We start from the raw sequence: 18,421 nt of genomic DNA on the forward strand, positions 1-18,421 counted from the left end.
GTCTCACTGAGTTCAATGGGACTTACTCTTGAGGAGGCATGTATAGGATTGCACTATTAATTATTTAATTGTGATCAGCCCTTTCTATGCATGCATGTCCCAAACATCTGCCTAGGGATACAGCAGCCTTCCCAACCTGGTGACCAGTTCCCACAATCTTTGGCTGGCAAGGCTATGCTGGCTGAGGATTGTGGGCATTGTAGTCCAACACATCTGGAGGCACCTAGTTGTGGAAGGCTGGCATACAATATGTATAGACTATTGCTGTTGTGGTTTTGTGGTGTTTTATACCAAGGCATTTGTTATATGCAAGAAGAAGCAGAAATCAAGAGCACCAGAAACCTCATTGCCATTATAGAGGTACTAAGCTGTTTCACGTGGAAACCCCTAATGGGCAAATTGTTTTCAAGGGACTGAGTTCATATTTCTTATTAGCATCTGGCCTGTCTTTTGCTTTTTCTCGTCTCAGATGGAAGCCTGATTTTTCTCAAGTAGAACTGTTGGCCTTTGTAAAGCTCCTTTGGGCTGCTCGATTTAAAACAGCAACAGCAACCTTTTCCCAAAGTGGTCAAACAGTCAGCACATCTAAGTACGCGGTTTCAGTCATGAAATCTCAGGGGTTGCTGACAAGCCTAGAGAAGTCCAGGAAAACTGGCCAAAATGGGTGTGTAAACATGACTTTAGAAGGTCCAAGTTTGCTAGGCTGAAGCACTAGATGAACAGATTTTATGTGAAAACAGTGATGAAGAGATTGCTAAAAAGATATGGATTTGTCCAACAGAAAAATATAAAATATCTATCCAAAAAGTATCAACTGTATAAAAGGAATATCAACTATTCTTAAGTGCACCCTACATAATATCTTATTCGCTTTTCATACTCACATTTCATTTTGTTCTCTCTTTTTAGGGATGCCCTCTGCCTATTCACTAGTTACACTTCTTTTAGCATTATCCATCAGTGTTATCTCTGGAGAAACAGAAGTCAAGTTCACTGGACAAACAGAATTTGCCGTTAACGAAACAACAACAACAGTTATACGTCTCATTATTGAAAGGACAGGAGAACCTGTGAATGTCACAGCAATTGTATCAGTAAGAAACGTTTCTAATCTAATGTCTCTCCATGTCAAAATTCTTCTTTGACTCAAGTGAAAAAGTGGGGGGGGGGTTGAGGGGGTGAGCAGGCACACCCTTTTTTTCTTGGCAAACTGAGAAGGGCAAAATCAGTACTTCACTAGAATGATGACCAGCACAAAAAGCCATATAATACAAAGGAAATGTAGTCTTCCAGGAATAACAATATTTGCTGTAATGTATGCATGTATTACAGATTCACGGTGAAAATACAGGTGACTTTTTCGACACATACGCAGCAGCATACATATCTGAGACAGAAACGAATCGAACTGTGTACATTTCTGTGTGTGATGATGACCTTCCAGAGGCTGATGAGACATTCATATTTTATTTGACATTACAGGTGGGAATGTTTAAAAATGGAATTGAAATAGATACATGGCCTAAGTAGAGCAAGATTTGGTCTTTTCTGTGTTCTTGTTTTAGAATTTAAAACTTAGACAGACTTTTCAGCATTTTAGGTCTTTCAGAGAGTAATTTTATGGTGATGACCGTAAGCCTCTGAACTCGATCATCATATGGAGGGCCCTGCATTTTTGCTAGATGGGCTTTTTTGCCTGTCTAGTGAAAGTGCCTCAGAGGGGGAGGGAAGGAGGCTGGAGAGGCCACAGGATAGCTCATGTCCTGGCTTCTCCAGTCTCCTTCCCTCTCTTTCCACTGAAACACTCCCTTCCCTCGTCCTCTGAGGTCTAGTTCCTGACCTCAGAGAACAGCTGGCATGGTTCTTTCTGCATGGGCTACAAGGGGTGTGTGTGTGTCAGAGCTCTGACTCACAGCTCCGAGGTTGGAGTGCTGTCTCCGACCTTGGAGGTGGGAATCCGAACTATCCTATGGCCCCTCTGACAATGTCTAGGGGCCATAGGATCATTCCCTAATGCCTCTATCTCCTCCCCTGCAGTCCCCCTTACCCCCTCGAAATCTGCTCTGGGGTCCCCCAATCCTACAGAGCACATTTTGAGGGTTTACAAGGTGGGGCAGGGGAGGAATTCCCCCCCCCCTGCACAGTTCTGTCAGTGGAAAAAATTAATTGCATTTCATCCTTGGTTTTTGCCCTCTGCAATACATATTGAACATTGCTAGCTGGGTACAGTTCTCTTTCACTTATGGTATAGTCCTCCTTTAAGAGAGGAATCGATTATTTTGTTAGTTGAAACTGACATTTTAGGGTTAGCCTGTACATGTTTGCTATCTTTTCAGTCATATTTGCTTGAATATATTCCTAGTCCCTTCAAAGCAAGTCATTTGAATTTGGGATGAAATATTGTGTAGCAACTTAAATTTGTAGTAATATCATTCTAAATAGGTATGAAATATAAAGCTTGAAAATAAGACAATGGCATTATCCTGCTGCTTTAGAGTTCTAAGCAAAGGAATATGCATTGCTTCCCCTAAAACCACCGAGTTTTCTATATTTTGTTGTGCTTGTGGTGGTGCAGGCTCAGGCTGGCTGAGCTGGTGTGATGTCATGAAATGTTCATGAACAGTTCAGGGAAGTTTTCAGCAGTGGAATGTACACATTGGTGAGCCAAGAGAAAATTGTCCATCTGGCTGGTATTAAAACCTCACACAGATTGTAGGGGCAGGGCAGGGGGAGCTATGTGGGGAAGGCTGAGGACTGAGTGGGAAGAAGCCTCAGGAAGTATGGAAGCTGAGAGGCAAGAAAAACCACAGGCAGTTTGGCTGAAGAAAGGTGACGGGGTCAGCAGTGTGCTGAGAAACAGGTACCCGAGGGAAAAGGTAAGTAGAGGAAAAAGATAAGCAGGTGAAACTTCTCCTGTCTCTGAACTTAGCCTTTCCTAACCTTGGGTCCCCAGATGGTTTTGCCCTATAAATTCTATCTTCCCCATCCAGGAATTATAGGAATCGTAGTCCAATAACATCTGGGGTCCTAAGTTTGGGAAAGGCTGAAATCTCCTTGTCATGAAATTATTCACAATGTCAGGCTGCTGTTAAAAGAGGCAACCTGAAGGCAATGGAGTGTGGTGGTGGTGGGCTGAAGTCATATTGGTTTGAACCAACAAGCCAGTTATTTTGCTGTAGCCTTCTAGTTTATTTATTTATTATTATTATGGTTCTTATTTTAAAAGTTCAGGGAGAGCAACAACATAGCTTAAAATCAGTTTAGAATATAAAAACATTGGGCTGGGACTTCAATTTTAGTCATGCTTAGAGTAGACCAATTGAAATCAGTGGGACTTCAATTAGCCATGGCCATTGATTTCAATGGGCCTACTTTAAGTACAACTAAATCGAGAACCAATCTGTCATATGTTCCCTCTGGAAAATGGCTTAGTCGTTGGCAAACCTTGAAGGAATGGGAATTCCGTAATAATAGAATAAATATGCCTTTCTCTGTTCCCCTTTCCTTTGAACTTGGTAGCTGTAGAATCCTTGTTTCTTACTGGTCCTTACCTGCTCTTTCCTGATTGTTTTTATTCAGAATTGCATTTTAAGCATATACAATTCACTGAACATATTAGGGATGTATGAAATGACTTGTTTCGTTTCGCGACATCCGCGGTGGGGGGGAGGCACTCTGTCCCTCCCCCCGAAATCCTTGCTGGCTGGCTCTGCTCCGTGGCAACTCCGCATAGTCGTTGGCTGGGGCCGCCCGCAGCGACATCCGGCCGCTGCTGGGCTGCGCAGGGATGCAAGTGGCAGCCGCCGTAGCCACCGCCATTTGCGTTCCCTTTTTTTCCCCATGATAGGCTATGTAAATATTTATGTAGCCTATCATGGCCTCCGCAGGGATGCAAATGGTGTCCCTGCATTAGCCGTGATAGGCTACGTAAGTATTTACGTAGCCTATCACAGTGAAAAATCATGACGCGAATGGCGGCTGCAGATGCAGCCGCCATTCACAAAGCAGTGTGAACAGCGCCAGGTAGGTGCTCTGTTTCACGTGCCTTTCACGGGGTGGTGGGGCGGTGGGGCTTCGTTCCATCATGGATTTTGGGGGGCTGAATGCACTCACATTTGGCCTCACTGAGATCCGTGGCGGAATTCTCCCTAGGACATATAGGGTAGGCTGCTGTGCTCCCACCAATTCCATTGCTCAAGCAGGATCCACTGCTTGCACAACCAGGATTTAGCACTTCATAAAACAAGTCTCACAATGAGTGGAAACATTCATTTCTGTACTGGGACAAGTTGGTGGAGCTCCATTATGCGAGCAGTGCAGACCTACCCCATTCCTATCCAAAGCACTAAATCCCCATTGCGCAAGTGGTGGGTCCCACTGGAGTTTGGGCAGCGTTGGATACAGCCCATAGGTAGCTTATTAGTATGTTTCACTCGTAGAAGTAATCCTTTTTTGTTTTGCTTTAACACTTTCAATATTGTTGTTCTGTTTGTTCTTGGTCATTCTCATAGTGATTATTGTGATGGACTTTATTTAAAAATATCCCAGTACCATATAGGATGCCAAAAGATCTTCAGATTCTTGTGGGTTGGGGTGAGGGTTGAGGGATGCATGCTTCTTATCTAACTCATTATTGCTATGGTATCAATGATATTGTCAAGCTATGATTAATGATCTCGAACGTTTGTGTCAAACACTTTATTGTTTAACCAGGCTGAGTCTATAGAATTTCTGTTCCATGAAAAGTAAGTGCTTTTGGAGCATTCAGTTGACTTGAATACCTATCCTTGGAATGTGTCAGTGAAAGAGATTCATTTTCCCTAAGAATAAACACATTGTTGAAGAAGTGCATTTTTCCTACTTGCGTAGACTGTTTCACTTCCAATGCATCCTTCTCATTTTCCATATTGTGTCCTTTGTTTGTTTTAGAAGCCACCTCCAGGAGTAACACTTGGATTGCCCAGAGCTGTCACTGTAACGATTTTATCAAATGACAATGCTTTTGGAATTATTTCTTTTGATATGGTATGCGTTCATCTTATATACCTTTATTCTTTGAAAATAGAATAATAGGGAGTTTTCTTACAGAAACAGCTTAGCAGTCAGTGGGAAACTGGGCATCTTAGCAGGCATCTGTGACATAATGGTTGATAGCTTGAGCTGGAAGTTCAACTCTCAACTTAGCCATTAACACCATGGGTAGCTATAGGTAAACTACTGCCTTTCGGCATCATCATCTCACCCTACCTCATCATAGCAGTTGGGGAAGTCTTCCCCTTTCCAGCGAAAGGCTTTTGAGACTTCTCAATTGATCAGCACCAACAAGATATTATTTAAAAGCCCTTGGTCTAAATGCCTTACTTTTAGGGTAACCACTTCTGGATTGCCAAAAAAGCACCTGTATGACTGATTTCATGCCTTTTCAGTCTGCTGTCCAGGTGGTAACTCTTGATAGACAAGTCCAGGGCCCTTGCTCTTCCTTCTTACGATTCATTATCTTTAAACTGGACTTGGACTGGACAGCCATTCAGATAGAGGACAATCCTCTGGCAGCCCTCCAAATGGAAAACTGTCCTCTGTAAAAGAGGACACATGGCTGCCCTTAGTACTTTTGCTGTTTTAATTAGCATCAGTTGTCCATGGAATGTAGGACTGAAGGTTTTCCCATTGCTTCAAAGCAGTCCATGTGTGGCCCAAGATTCTTGGGTTCATTGTGTCCATGTATATTGTTACATCTGAGTTGAGTCAATGGCAATCTGAGGGTGTGACATTTGGCAGCACATCACAGGACCTGATTTATGTTCCAGGTCAACTGAAATAGCTAATCAAGTTTTATCAACTTCGGAGAAAAGAGTAAGAAGATGGAAAAATAGTACAGTTTGTTCATAGGCCATTTATAGCTTAACTAGGTTCATTTGACAAATAAAGTGTTGTGTGCTGAACTACTTGAAAGAAAGGTTAAATTGGTTAAATTGACCATTGTTAAAACATTCTGTGTGAGCATCCAATCAGTGAAATAGTTGTGAATGATTCCTTTGTTACCTCAAAGGTTCCTTTGCATTAGTTGGGCAGTTCTCAACTGTTATGAGATCTTTTGAAGATAAATGAGGCTGCCACAGCCCTGTTCTTTGAGTGCAAGGGAAAACAGCAAGCGTTTGCCTTTTTTGTCCTTCCTTTTCTGTGGCCTTTTCCACTGCCACCAGGTGGAAGTCTTTATTTCTCTGGCTGCAACCCAGAGTTATAACCCAAGAACAAACCATGGGTTTCTCCCCCAACAACCTCTAATTCTGAGTTCAGACGTCATAGAAAACAACCCAGGCGCAGAACACCCTAAGGTTGTTAAGCGCCCTGGAAGTGGGTGAGCAGTTGGGAGCCAGCAAGTTTGGTCATTCCTGAATAACCCAGAGTTAACAAATTGTGGGTTGTTTCATTGTGCAGCCTGGGTCAGTATCTCTTGATCTAGGTTGCAAAATTGCCTTGGCTTTCAATAAACTTTGACTTAAAATAAACTCTCTAACAAAGCTTTAAACTGTCTACTTAGTTATTTTAACATGACTTGATTAACAAATGATCTGCTTTAATAGATTCAAGACACTGTATAAATACTGTAACACAAAAGCATTTAATTTGTTTATAGTGGCCATGATTTTTAGGGGGAGTAAAAGCGTTTCCAGAATTTTTAAAATAATTATATCTTTTGTCCTTCATGCCTTTGATGAGCAAAACTAATTGGTTGTTGTGAAATGGAATGCCAACAGTGGGCCAGATTGGATTAACTGGGAGTTTGCATTTCTATGGTAACAGCTCTCTGTATACTCTGCTCTTGGGATAGTTCATTGGTGCCTGATTGCCTGTTTCTTCTCTCTCCTTCTCCCCACGCCCCATTTTAGCCTGCTTTAATCACGCTGATGGAGCCCAGAGGTGGGAATGAATCTGTGCCTATCACTCTAGTTAGGGAAAAAGGAACCTATGGAACTGTGACAGTGATTTATGAGGTGAGCATGTTGAAATAACTTCATCCTTAAACTTATTCTTTTAAGTGAAATTACTAAGCTAGTGCCTTCAAATCATAATTAAGAATAAACATGGCAGTTCTGAAAGTACTGTTTCCAGTTATTCCTACTAACTAATAAGATTAATCTCATTCTCAGATTGTGGACCACCCCTGTAATCAGACTTCCCATATAGCTCATGGAGAAGAAAGTGGCAAGCAATCATGCTGTCCTGTTCAAGCCAGGTTGTGAGCCCTTAGGGCATTAAACAAGGCCTGTACTGATCTTGAATTAGGTGTTGTCAGATGGGTAACAGATTCCAGTTATTGGGGTAAGGGTCAGGCTTTGCAGTATCAAGTGATGCTCTGTTGATCTGATAAGGTTCAAGTTTCAGTTTAGCCCTTATATTCCAAGGCAGGGCCTGATGACTACCAGAGCCTAGTCCCTTAAGCAAAACCACAGTGAATTCAAAGGGATGGTGCTCTTGCCTGGTGTCATGCACTGTGACACAGCTGAATGGCTTTAGATGATGTGCCCTGCCTTCTCCAGTATGGATCTTAAGAGAACAAACAGCTTTGGAAGATAGATGGGTTGATTCAAAGATTCCACTTGCAGATGTGGAATCTGGTAACTCCTCCTTCTCCACAGAGAGGCCTTTGGAGAACCCAAAGGCGTGATGCATCCTGGAGCCATCAGACAGTTTGGGGATATGCTCCTGACTCAAAGTTTGGGGGAAATGCTCCTGGCTCAGGGAGCCATCTTCAAAAAGATCTTGGGGCCGGTTCACGCATTAGCTCTCAGTTCTCTGACATGGCCTTCCTAAACCTAGTGCCCTCTAGATGTTTTGGCCATGCTGGCTGAGAGTGATGGGAGCTGCAGTTGAGGCTGCTCTAACTACAACATTATAAATAATTAGAAACCTTTGGTAGAGTCTAACCAAATTGATATCAGCCTCTTGAAAAACCCAATTATCCACCAGAAAGCATTGGAAAAGGCCATCTTTCTTAAATGGAAATTCATTCTTGTTCCTTTTTGTCCCACAGGATAAGGACATATTTTCACTTATCTGGGGGCCACATGTATTCATGCAGTACCTCTAATCCACACAGCTGACATGCACCAAAGACCCCCTCCCTGGTTCTCAGCTGACACAAATGATCGCAGAACCTGTGCTGACTGTACAGTCTGTGTAGATGGCGCCCTGCTTTTAGTGTATGCATTGGTGCAGCTAGGTAAATTTAGATCCTGGCCTTAATGCTATTACAAATTACTTTCTTTGTGAAGCCAACAATGAACATTTATCTTTTCCCTGTCCCCGCCTTTCCATGTTTTCAACTACTTCTACATTCATGATATGTGAGAGAAAGAGAGAGAGAGAAACACAAAACCTGTTTGCCAACCCTGATGTTAAAGAAGTATGCAGAGCATGTGGAGTTTAACATTTTAAACTCACTTAAATCATAACACTATCATTACTAAATCAATTGGGTTTGCTTCTTGCTGCCCTGATGCTAAACACATTTTCTTGGGGATAAGCATCTGCAACCATGTCCATGCAAGTCAGCCGTGGCCCTGACTTTAGAATGTCTCCAAAATAGAAAGAAAGAAAGAAAGAAAGAAAGAAAGAAAGAAAGAAAGGATGCTGTGATAATCAGCATCAGCCCCAGTGGGTCTCAGCATGCCCTTGCTGGCCCAGGAGTTGACACCAGACCTGTCCACCACCTTCTCCATCACCTGCCCCTCTCTGGGTGGTCATTTGGCCCCAAAGTCCAGTCCTACCTCCACCACCAAAGCCCTATTCAGGCATTCAAAAAGGGGGTAGAATCAACACATGAGGGGGGGGAGTGTTCCAGCCACCCCCCCTCCTTCATTACATTCATCACCCTCTACTTATGGAAGGCAACTGTCTGAAGAGGAGAGGCTCTTCTATCCATGGGGGCTCTCCACTGATTGAGGACCCTGAGTTTCCAGTGTTCTGGCTTGTGCTGAGAGTCTCTCTCAATAGAAGAGGCTCTCCTCTTCCATCCACAAGTAGAGGGCGACAAATGCAATGAGGGAGAGTGTCCGGGCTGGAGCACTCCCTCCTCTCGCATGTTGATTTTAACCCCTTTTTGAACACATGAATAGGGCTTGAGTATATGGGTATACTGGAGGGAGAGAGGCCTAATTTTTCCAGGGATACTGATGTACTTCAACACATTGGAAGCATGGGGATCTGTCTCTGGACATGCCCACATTCTAACTGTGATTATTTTGAACAGGTCAGTTTCCTTCTTCTTTCAATAGTTATGAATGAAATGTTCTGTTTTTAAGTCAACAGCTAGAGTTTCCTCATCTTTCAGTACATCACTATGTAACTTGTGTGGTATGGGAGACTAGCACCCTATCATTATTTAAACAAGTGTTTTCTGAATTCGTATTGATTTCATCTTTCTTTCATCTTTAATATCAGATTGGCCAACCATATTAGAGGGTCTTCTTGCTTTCTGGAAGATATTGTTAATTTTGGAAAGGGTCAACATGTACTGATAAGACACAATATTTCTTAATAGGTAGAAGGTGGTCCAAATTCTCCTGAAGAAGACTTGAGACCAGTAAGGGGAAATATCACCTTTCCTCCTGGCACAGCTGTACTGGTTTATAACTTATTTGTTCTTGATGACCAGGTGAGAACAGATATCAGTTATTTTCAAAGGTTTTGATACGTGTATTAGGATGTTTAGATAATTACAGTAAGGTACAATAGGCTTTAGATAACTGGCTTACCTTGGATAGGTGAATTTGATCATCCCTTACTCAGTATTAGTAATATTGGGTTAAATCCAGCATCATGTTAGCACAGGGGTGGAAAACCTCCGGTCCATGGGAAATCCCAGTCTGGCCCGTGTAGCCTCTTCAAATTCCTCCAGAGGGTGGGGCTTAGGCTCCAAGCCCTGCCCTCTGGAGGAATCCCCTTGGAGGGCATTCCCCCTCCTGCCATCTCAGATCTGAGATTGGAGATAACAGTGGGGATTCTCTTACTGGCACATGCCAACAGTGGAACCTCCACTGTTATCTTAGATTGGAGATAGCAGCGGGGGGATGGGGTGGGAGGCATTGGGACTCACCTGTGCTGTGGACAGCAGCCTCTCTCCCTGCATGCAGGTGAGTCTCAATGCCCACCGCCCCTCATCCACAGTGGGGGAAGGAGGCAGGGCAGGCAAAGCAGGTGAGTCCTCTTTGCGGCTCCATTGGAGAAATGAAGGGGATTCAGCTGCTTCTCCTTTGTGTGCTCTGTCTCCTTCCCCTACAAGAAGGAGGTAGAGCAGGCGAACATGGGGCAGAGCCAACCTAGCCCCTGTCACTCCTCTGAGTGGCAAAGCCTGGTCACTGGCCCAGTGGAATATCCACCTGGCACTTGGACCAAGGAGCAAATAATGTCCGGTGGGTGTGGCCCAAGCCCACCTGACATCATCCAGCCCATGGGGGGGGGCATCCAGTCCCCCCACACACACTAGTTCTGCACTCCTGTGCTAGCAGATGTCTGCTAGCACAATGAGCTTTTATCCCTCTCTCTTTCCACCCTGCAATCAAAAAATCTGCTCCAGAGGGTTTCCAAGCCCTCCGAAATGGTTCTGAGGGAGCATGTGGCTGCAGATGGGAGAGGGAATCACCCCCCTCTCAGTTCTGCTGATGGAAGCAGTTCCGTCAGTGAAATGACACCCTGGGATCCGACTCTTTGACAACTGTGGAACAGTCAGAGATGCTCCTTTCCCAGGGTGGCCTGTTTAGTCCCCTCTCTGATGGCTTCCCTCTGCCAGGTGAAGACTTATTTATTTAGACAGGCTGTTGGTCTGCTGAATTGATCCGTTTTCCGGTTGTTGGTTATTAGTTTTAGCTGGCTGCTGTTTTCATCCATCCCTGTTGTTATCTATCTTATCTGCTCTTATTTTTATTTATTAGTTTTATCTGTTTTTGATATTGGTATTTTGTTATAGCATTTTTAATATTTCATTTCATTTAGTATATTTTAAATATTGTTGTTAGTCACCTTGGCTGCTTAATGCAGGAAGGCATTAAGAGTGCCTTTAGATTAAGAGTGGTTTGGTTTAGACAAATAACCTTTGTTGTGTATATTTAAAATAAACTTACACTTGGCTGGAGTAAGATTGTTTTTAAAGTATTTTGATTTTTTTTTTAAGGTAGCATGATCTTCACTCAAGACAGTCACAATGAATGTGAAGATACTGGCACATAAATCATCACTGTTATAAATAATAAAGTACATATAACGGACTGTACATGAATAAAACTGAGTGCTGAGAAGTAGTGAGACATAAACCTTTCATAGACTAAACTGAATAGAGAACTACAACTGAGCACCTATTATGAAAGTAAAAGTACCACAAACCAAATGGGGAATAAAATTGGCCACAACTACAAAGACAAGTAGAATGGCCACTCTTGAATGTGATCTCTAGAAAAGCATTTGAGGGTGGCCAATTAACAAATGAGAATGAAAGAAGAAATAGGTAAAGAGTAGAGGACTTGGAGCCTCCTTTGAAAGCAAAAAAACCAACAGCTTTATTTCAAAAGAATTTACACACTTACAAGTTGAATATTTACCATTAAGCAACCCCTGTAATTAATGTACTAAGTTTTTTCTCAATAGCAATTACTGCTTTTGAGTCTCAGAAACAGAACAGCTGCTTGGATTTATGAAAGCAATTTTGCTTTCTAGCAAAAAAATATGAAGAAGTTAACTCTTCTGTCAAAGTTGTAAGGACATGCACCTGAATTAGAAATATAAATGATCCTTTAGTACATTTTATGGGACCAAGGAACAGAGCCTTCTTGGTAGTACTGCTGTTGTAATGGAATTTTGACCTTTGGGAAACTTACCAGGCCAGCTCCGTTCTTATTTTTAGAAAATACAGAAGAATGAGCATTTAGGGGTATTTGATTGAATTCAGTTCTGATGAAAGTAGTATGGGGCTGGTAAATTGGTACTGTCCTTTGGTTGCTGCATATAGGTCAGCATTTTTATGCTGTTCTAGGATTGGAAGGGATTTTACCCAGTTATCTGTTTGACTTCTGGGATCTGGATTTTTGCCTTCCTCATAACAGACAACTTTGATTGACAACTGTATTATACTTCAAGGTTACACATCACATCTATCTAAGGCAGTGGGATAGTGGGCAGGAGATTGATCCCTGCATGCTCTCATGGGGGGCGGGGGTTAGGGGTGATGGCTGATGGACAAGATGGCTTCAGGGACTAGCACAACACCTGCACTCCAAGATCAGTGGTGGTAGGTAGGCAAACGATAGTTCATACCATCTGCTGCCTTGTGGTATTCTTCTTTCCCTGGGTTTCCTAGCAGGCAGGCTAGGGCTGCTCTTTCAGCCAATGGGCTGTCAGAATACCTGCATGTTCTTTCCCTTGCAAAGTCATGGAAGGTATACCTAATATTGTGGTTTGTTTTAAACCCAGTTTCCTGTTGGTTCTTGTCCACCCCCCCCCCCCAATTGTTCCCTGTTAAAGGCAGAAAATAAAGGAAAAAACCAAAGATCTAAACACGTTTTTTTATCAAATTAGCTAATAAAGCAAATTAATTCAGATTCTCCAAATAAATCAAATATATCCAATATGTGTGTTTGTATGTGAAGTTCTTCATACTATACGTTATAATAATCTATAAAATATCTCCAAGTCTGGTGAAAAGAGTCTTTTCTGACAAATCCTTGTCACAGATGAATATCAGTTCATTTGGCCATCTCAGTAATACTCCAAATCTTTCATAAGTTTTCAGAAATATTGTAACATAGTATTACATAAAGCCCATCAGAGCCAGTGTGGTGTAGTGGCAAGAGTGTTGGACTAGGAGCTGGGAGATCCGGGTTCTAGTCCCCACTCGGCCATGGAAGCTCACTGGGTGACTTTGGGCCAGTCACAGACTCTCAGCCCAACCCACCTCACAGGGTTGTTGTTGTGAGGATAAAATGGAGAGGAGGAGGATAATGTAAGCCGCCTTGGGTTCCTTGCAAGGGAAAAAAGGCAGGGTATAAATGCAATAAATAAAATAAATAATAATAATTCAACCAGGCACAATTTTATTACCTGACAGTCGCCCAGTTCACACGATCACAGGGTGGTTAACAAGCCACTGTGTCTTGTTTACTACCCTGTGCATGCCGTCTGATTAGCATAATTATCTTCACTAGGTGCAGCTTCTCGTGTCATCTGAACCCAGTGAGGGAGGTTTGTTGGGGTGGTTAACAAACCACCCAGAAGACATGGCCTGTTGTAGGGTTGTGCGGTAGTTTGCTAACCACCCCAATAAGCCACCCTCACTGAGTTCGGACAACATGAGAAGCCATGGCGGCTTGAATCAGCAACCTGATGCCTGTGGGCACTGCAACCCACAGTAGGCTGCATTGATCATGCGAACCAGGGTTGGATTCAGCATCTGCCTTCTGTAGATGGGAGGGTTCCACTCTCCATCCAATTTGGGGGGATCCCAACTCTCCCCTACACAACAGCTCACCTTATTCAGCTGGGTCTCCAGTCCCAACCCTTTGTGTAGCATTTTCAGGGGGCTGGAAAAGCTGTGTAGGGAGAGGGGGGCAGGAAAATCTGCTTCTGCTAATCCAGTTGCATAGGCCTAAATCTGGATCCAGCCATCACTGTGAAGTCCCACCAGCTGAAAAGCACTTTTACACCATTCCTTTAAAATCTTAGTAGAAAATAGTAGATAAACAATTGGGCAGTATCCTATTTGGCACTAGCTCTAATATAAAGCTACCTCTAGCTTAATGCCAATAGCATTTGCTGGCATGCCAGGTTTCCCTGTTCTGGGTCTGATATCTCTCTCAACATATCTGTGCTTCAGTTATTGTTAATGCAATAATTATATGGGGTAGGAAATGTAGGATGATGGGAAAGATCTATGCATAAATTTAGATATTGGTATATCTTCTGCTTTCATAAATAAGTTGCTGATTTGTACACATTTACCTTTTATTTGAGTAATCATTATTGTTAATATTTCTTTTCTAGATACCAGAAGATGATGAAACATTTATTATTCATTTGAGAAGTGTAGAAGGGGGAGCTGAAATCAATGCATCAAGAAATTCTGTTGAAATTATTATTAAGAAAAATGATAGTCCAGTGCAATTTACTCAAAGTCTTTATATGGTGCATGAAGAGGATGATATACTAATAATCCCAATAGTTCGAGGCAAAGATGATGGTGGAAACATAATTGGACCAGATGAATATGAAGTCTCCATTCGCTACATCATTGTAACTGGGAATTCAACAGCACATGCACAGCTTAATTTGGACTTTCTGGATCTACAGACAAATACAACTGTTATTTTTCCACCTCTAGTGCATGAGACTCATATTAAATTCAAAATCCTTGATGATGCCATACCAGAAATTGCTGAGACATTTCATATCATGTTACTTAAGGACACTTTGCAAGGAGATGCTGTTTTAACAAACCCATCCATTGTCCAAGTTACCATTAAACCCAATGATAAACCTTACGGAGTACTATCTATCAACAGCATCTTGTTTACTCAGAGAGTTGTTATTGATGAAGATCAAATGTTAAGGTACTGTAACTTTTCATTGTACTGATAATGTCAGAGCAGATTTATGAGGCAAATTGTAATTTCTTTGAGAAAACAAATTTAGACTGGAAAACCTATCATATTGCCTTGTAGGTAACTTTTATGGATACTATTATTCTGAGTTTAGCCTTGAATTTTATTTATTTATTGTTTTGCTTTGCAATTGAGATGTGTCCTTGGTACTTCGAATGAGGACTAGTGCTTTGGTTGGAATTCCCAAGGGGCCCTCATTTAAGTCTTGTGGGAACAACTCTAGGTGAAATTGCGGGGTTCCACCATAATAGATGGTTGAAACTAATGTATAGTGATGTGCACAATTATGTTTAAACCTACAATGATTATTTTATTGATTTCATATGCACATATGTACAATAGCTTCAATTTAAGGAAAGTTAGTTGTGCTAACTTGGTTAGTTGTGCTCCTTTGAAATGAATAGGTCTTGTTAGTTGCAAGACTTGCAAATAATGTGGTTGATTGATTTCAGTGAGACCTAAGAGTAGCTGATTTTCTCTGGATTGAGGCCAATATGTTGGATGCAATTCTGCCCATAGTTAGCATATAAATTCTGTAGATGTAAACAGGACTTACCTGTCTACCAGACTGCATTTTAAAATACTTCATTGCTTTCATGAATTCCTCATCCCTTTGGCTCATAGTTAATTAACTGCACAGTTCTGTACTGAAATCAAAAGTTGTATTCTTTCAGCAGAATCCAGTGCTGCCCTTGCATGCGTAGCCCGGCCACTTCTGGTCCGCAAGCAGCCCCTACTGCTTGCAGAATGGCAATTTAGTACTTCTGGAAGCAAGCCAAAACACATGTTTCTGGAAGGGGGCAGGTTAGCTGAGCTCATATCAGGGAGCTCTGCCGACCTGCCCCATTCCAGAAATGGGTGTTTCTGCTCGTTTTGGTGTTTGCTTCCGGAAGCGCTAAATTGTCATTCTGCAAGCTGTAAGGGCCACTTGTGGACCAGAAGTGGCAGGACTGGCTGCACATGGACCAGAATTGGTGGTAGCATTGGATTCTGCCCATAGTGTGGTAGAGTTCCTGACAAAATATGCTATTTGGCTTTAATATAGGTCACATATGGGGGAGCTTTAGACCTTATCCCAGTTGTTTAGAGCTATCTAGAGCCATTTGCAGCTCTTGAATGGCCAAGAAGATGTTTAAAGGTGTTCCATGGGAAAGACTCATGCAATCATCCCACATTTACATGAACAGGTTGTTTAAATGTTGTCCAGTGGCATTGCTCAGGGCTGAGTGGCTATGGCTACCATGCAGCAGGAGGAATTAAGGGCACATTATTCTAGAGTTAAACCATCAATGACATTACTGTGTAATAAATTTCTCATTTGTGTTTTCCTAATGCTTTCTCTGGACTGATTCCCTAAATAAGGCCATATATAAGTTTGGTGGTTTAACTGCTGGTGCATAGGAACAAATGTATTCTATATAAGATAAGTACAGACATTGTATGTGTGTTTGTGTGGCACAGATATGTGTAATTTTTTCCTTCCAGTAGCAAAATGTGCATATTGGAGATACGGGTGAAGACAAACGTATATTTTAAGTGTATGGTTGAAGCAGTTTGCACACACATTCTCTGCTTTGAAAACAAATAACTCAGAATGTAGTGAATGTGTGTTTGAACCATTTTGAATATCTGCCTGACTTTACTGTAGCTGAATAAAGCAATAGATTTTGGAAAAGTTATGGATCCCCCAAAAGGAAAAATGGGTGGTGGGGGGGAACCTAGCACTGATGCAATAGCAAACCAGTGCGTACTTTGGGGAATAATGATGAGCAATAGAGTAGAAATCAGATACCATTCAACTTATTGCTTACCTTTAGGGTGCAATCCTCTGTATGTTTAGAAAGAAAAATATCCTACAACTCCTAGCATCCCCCAACCAGCCATGATGGCTGGGGGATGCTGGGAGTTGTAGGACTTTTTTCTGTCTAAACATACAGAGGATTTTACCCTCAGTTCTTCCAAATCATTTTGCATACTATAGTTTTTGTTGCTGCTCCCTTAAGTATGTAGTGTTTCAGTTTTGAACCTGGTAATCAGTGGACTTTAACTCATGCGGTGAGGATATATTGGAATAATGTATGCTTTCATTTGTGTGTTAGATTTTATCTCTAATGATTTGATATGGAAAGTGTTTGTTGTGCCCCTTTTGTGATTTAGGAGGGTGGCAAAGACTTTTCTATTTACCATGCCTTTAATCTGTTTTAACCTCCTGCTGTGGTGATGTATTTTAAACTGGCCCAGTTGATCCCCTTGTGCCGTTGTTTTAAGAATGTAATGGATATATTATAATGGTTTTTATCTCATTAGTTTTATTATATTTTTGTGTTTTTTATCTGGAAGCAACCTTGGGGGGCCTTTTGGGAGCCAAAAGGCAGGCTAGTCATTTTCTTAGATAAATAAATAAATAAAATAAAATAAAATAAAATAACTTAAAGTTGTTTTCAGTATGTGGCCACCCAGGGTTTCCTAGTTCTGCATTGCAGCTATTACTGGAACTTGCTCCAATTCAATATTTGACAAATCACCTTTGTAAAATTGTGTGTGCAAACTCTAGGTATGAAGGCATCACTGTTGTAAGGAATGGTGGAACGCATGGAAATGTTTCGGGTTCCTGGATTATAACCCGCAACAGCAGTAATCCTTCACCTGTGACTGCAGACATCATTCCAGACTCAGGGGTGTTCCATTTTTCTGAAGGGCAGCTGTTGGCATCACTTCCTCTGAACATTATTAATGATGATATTCCTGAAGAAGCAGAACCATATCTGCTTAGAATTCTGGCTCACACAATAGAGGGAGGTGCAGAAGTGAGTGAACCAGCTGAGGCAAGTCTTCATTTATTCTTCTAAAGAAGTGCAAGCATTCAAACAAGACATTCAAGAGATTGAGGCTAAAACAATGTTGGGAAGAAGGCAGTTGCAAGTTATCAAAGTCTTACTTAAGAACTTCCACAGGGATAGCCATATTAGTTTTAAACTTAAAAACTGTTTAGTATGCAATCCGATGCATGTTTAGACAGAAAAAGTCTTCCTAGCATGCCCAGCCAGCATGGCTAGCTAGGGCATGCTGGGAGTTGTAGGGCTTTTTCTCTCTCTAAACATGCATAGGATTGTGCCCTTTATGGAACTAAATTCTCTTGTCATCTTACTTGTCTCTGTGTCGCCCCTGCAGTGGGCATTGAACTCTTAGGTTAGGGGTGCCAAGATAGTGATAAATCAGACTCAAAGGTTAACTTACAAGGAGACTTTATTGGGAAACTTACAGCACACAGGTGTACCCAATGGTTGGATCAGACAGCTTCTCTCAACCCCGAGTCATTGGGTCAAATGCGTTTTATACAATACATGTTAGCCATGAGACAGCACAACACTAGCAGGCACCCCCAGCGTTCATTCCCAGCCTAGGCTAGAAGTGTTGGGTTCTCAGGCACAGCCATCTGTAAACAGACTTTGCTTCCCAGGCCCATCAGAGATAAAGACTCTCCCCTTTAGCAGGGAATGCACCAAGAAGGCGCAATGAGGCCTTTTGACTCATCTGCACATGCTCAGAGGCTTACTGGCATGGGAATTGCACCAATAATGAACTTAAGCAAGCATTATGGATCTCTAGGCCCCTCTAACACTATAAATGACTTGGCCATGCTCCTGGGACCAATACATTCTCACAGTTAGAGAGTTGAAGTTTGTTTCCAAAGACCTCTGTTCAATCGAGTGGTTCTCTGTGCAAATCACGTGCAAAAAATATTACCAGCAGTAAGCCTTTGTGATAGGGAA

General features: G+C 42.0%; 1 protein-coding gene across 1 annotated transcript in view; it reads left to right on the forward strand.

Annotated features, from left to right (window-relative positions):
- ADGRV1 (adhesion G protein-coupled receptor V1) overlaps positions 1-18,421 on the forward strand; it is a 391,637-nt gene that overhangs the window by 16,601 nt on the left and 356,615 nt on the right. Inside the window, exons 2-8 of the mRNA XM_084833645.1 lie at positions 910-1,094; positions 1,333-1,482; positions 4,930-5,025; positions 6,891-6,995; positions 9,545-9,658; positions 14,032-14,597; positions 17,203-17,473. Of these exons, the coding sequence (XP_084689771.1) occupies positions 910-1,094; positions 1,333-1,482; positions 4,930-5,025; positions 6,891-6,995; positions 9,545-9,658; positions 14,032-14,597; positions 17,203-17,473 (1,487 nt within the window). The remainder of the gene's footprint in view (positions 1-909; positions 1,095-1,332; positions 1,483-4,929; positions 5,026-6,890; positions 6,996-9,544; positions 9,659-14,031; positions 14,598-17,202; positions 17,474-18,421) is intronic.

Source organism: Heloderma suspectum, chromosome 2, assembly GCF_057233095.1.
Source record: "Heloderma suspectum isolate Gila_16-S chromosome 2, 16-S_ref, whole genome shotgun sequence".
In the NCBI taxonomy this organism is placed as follows: domain Eukaryota; kingdom Metazoa; phylum Chordata; class Lepidosauria; order Squamata; family Helodermatidae; genus Heloderma; species Heloderma suspectum.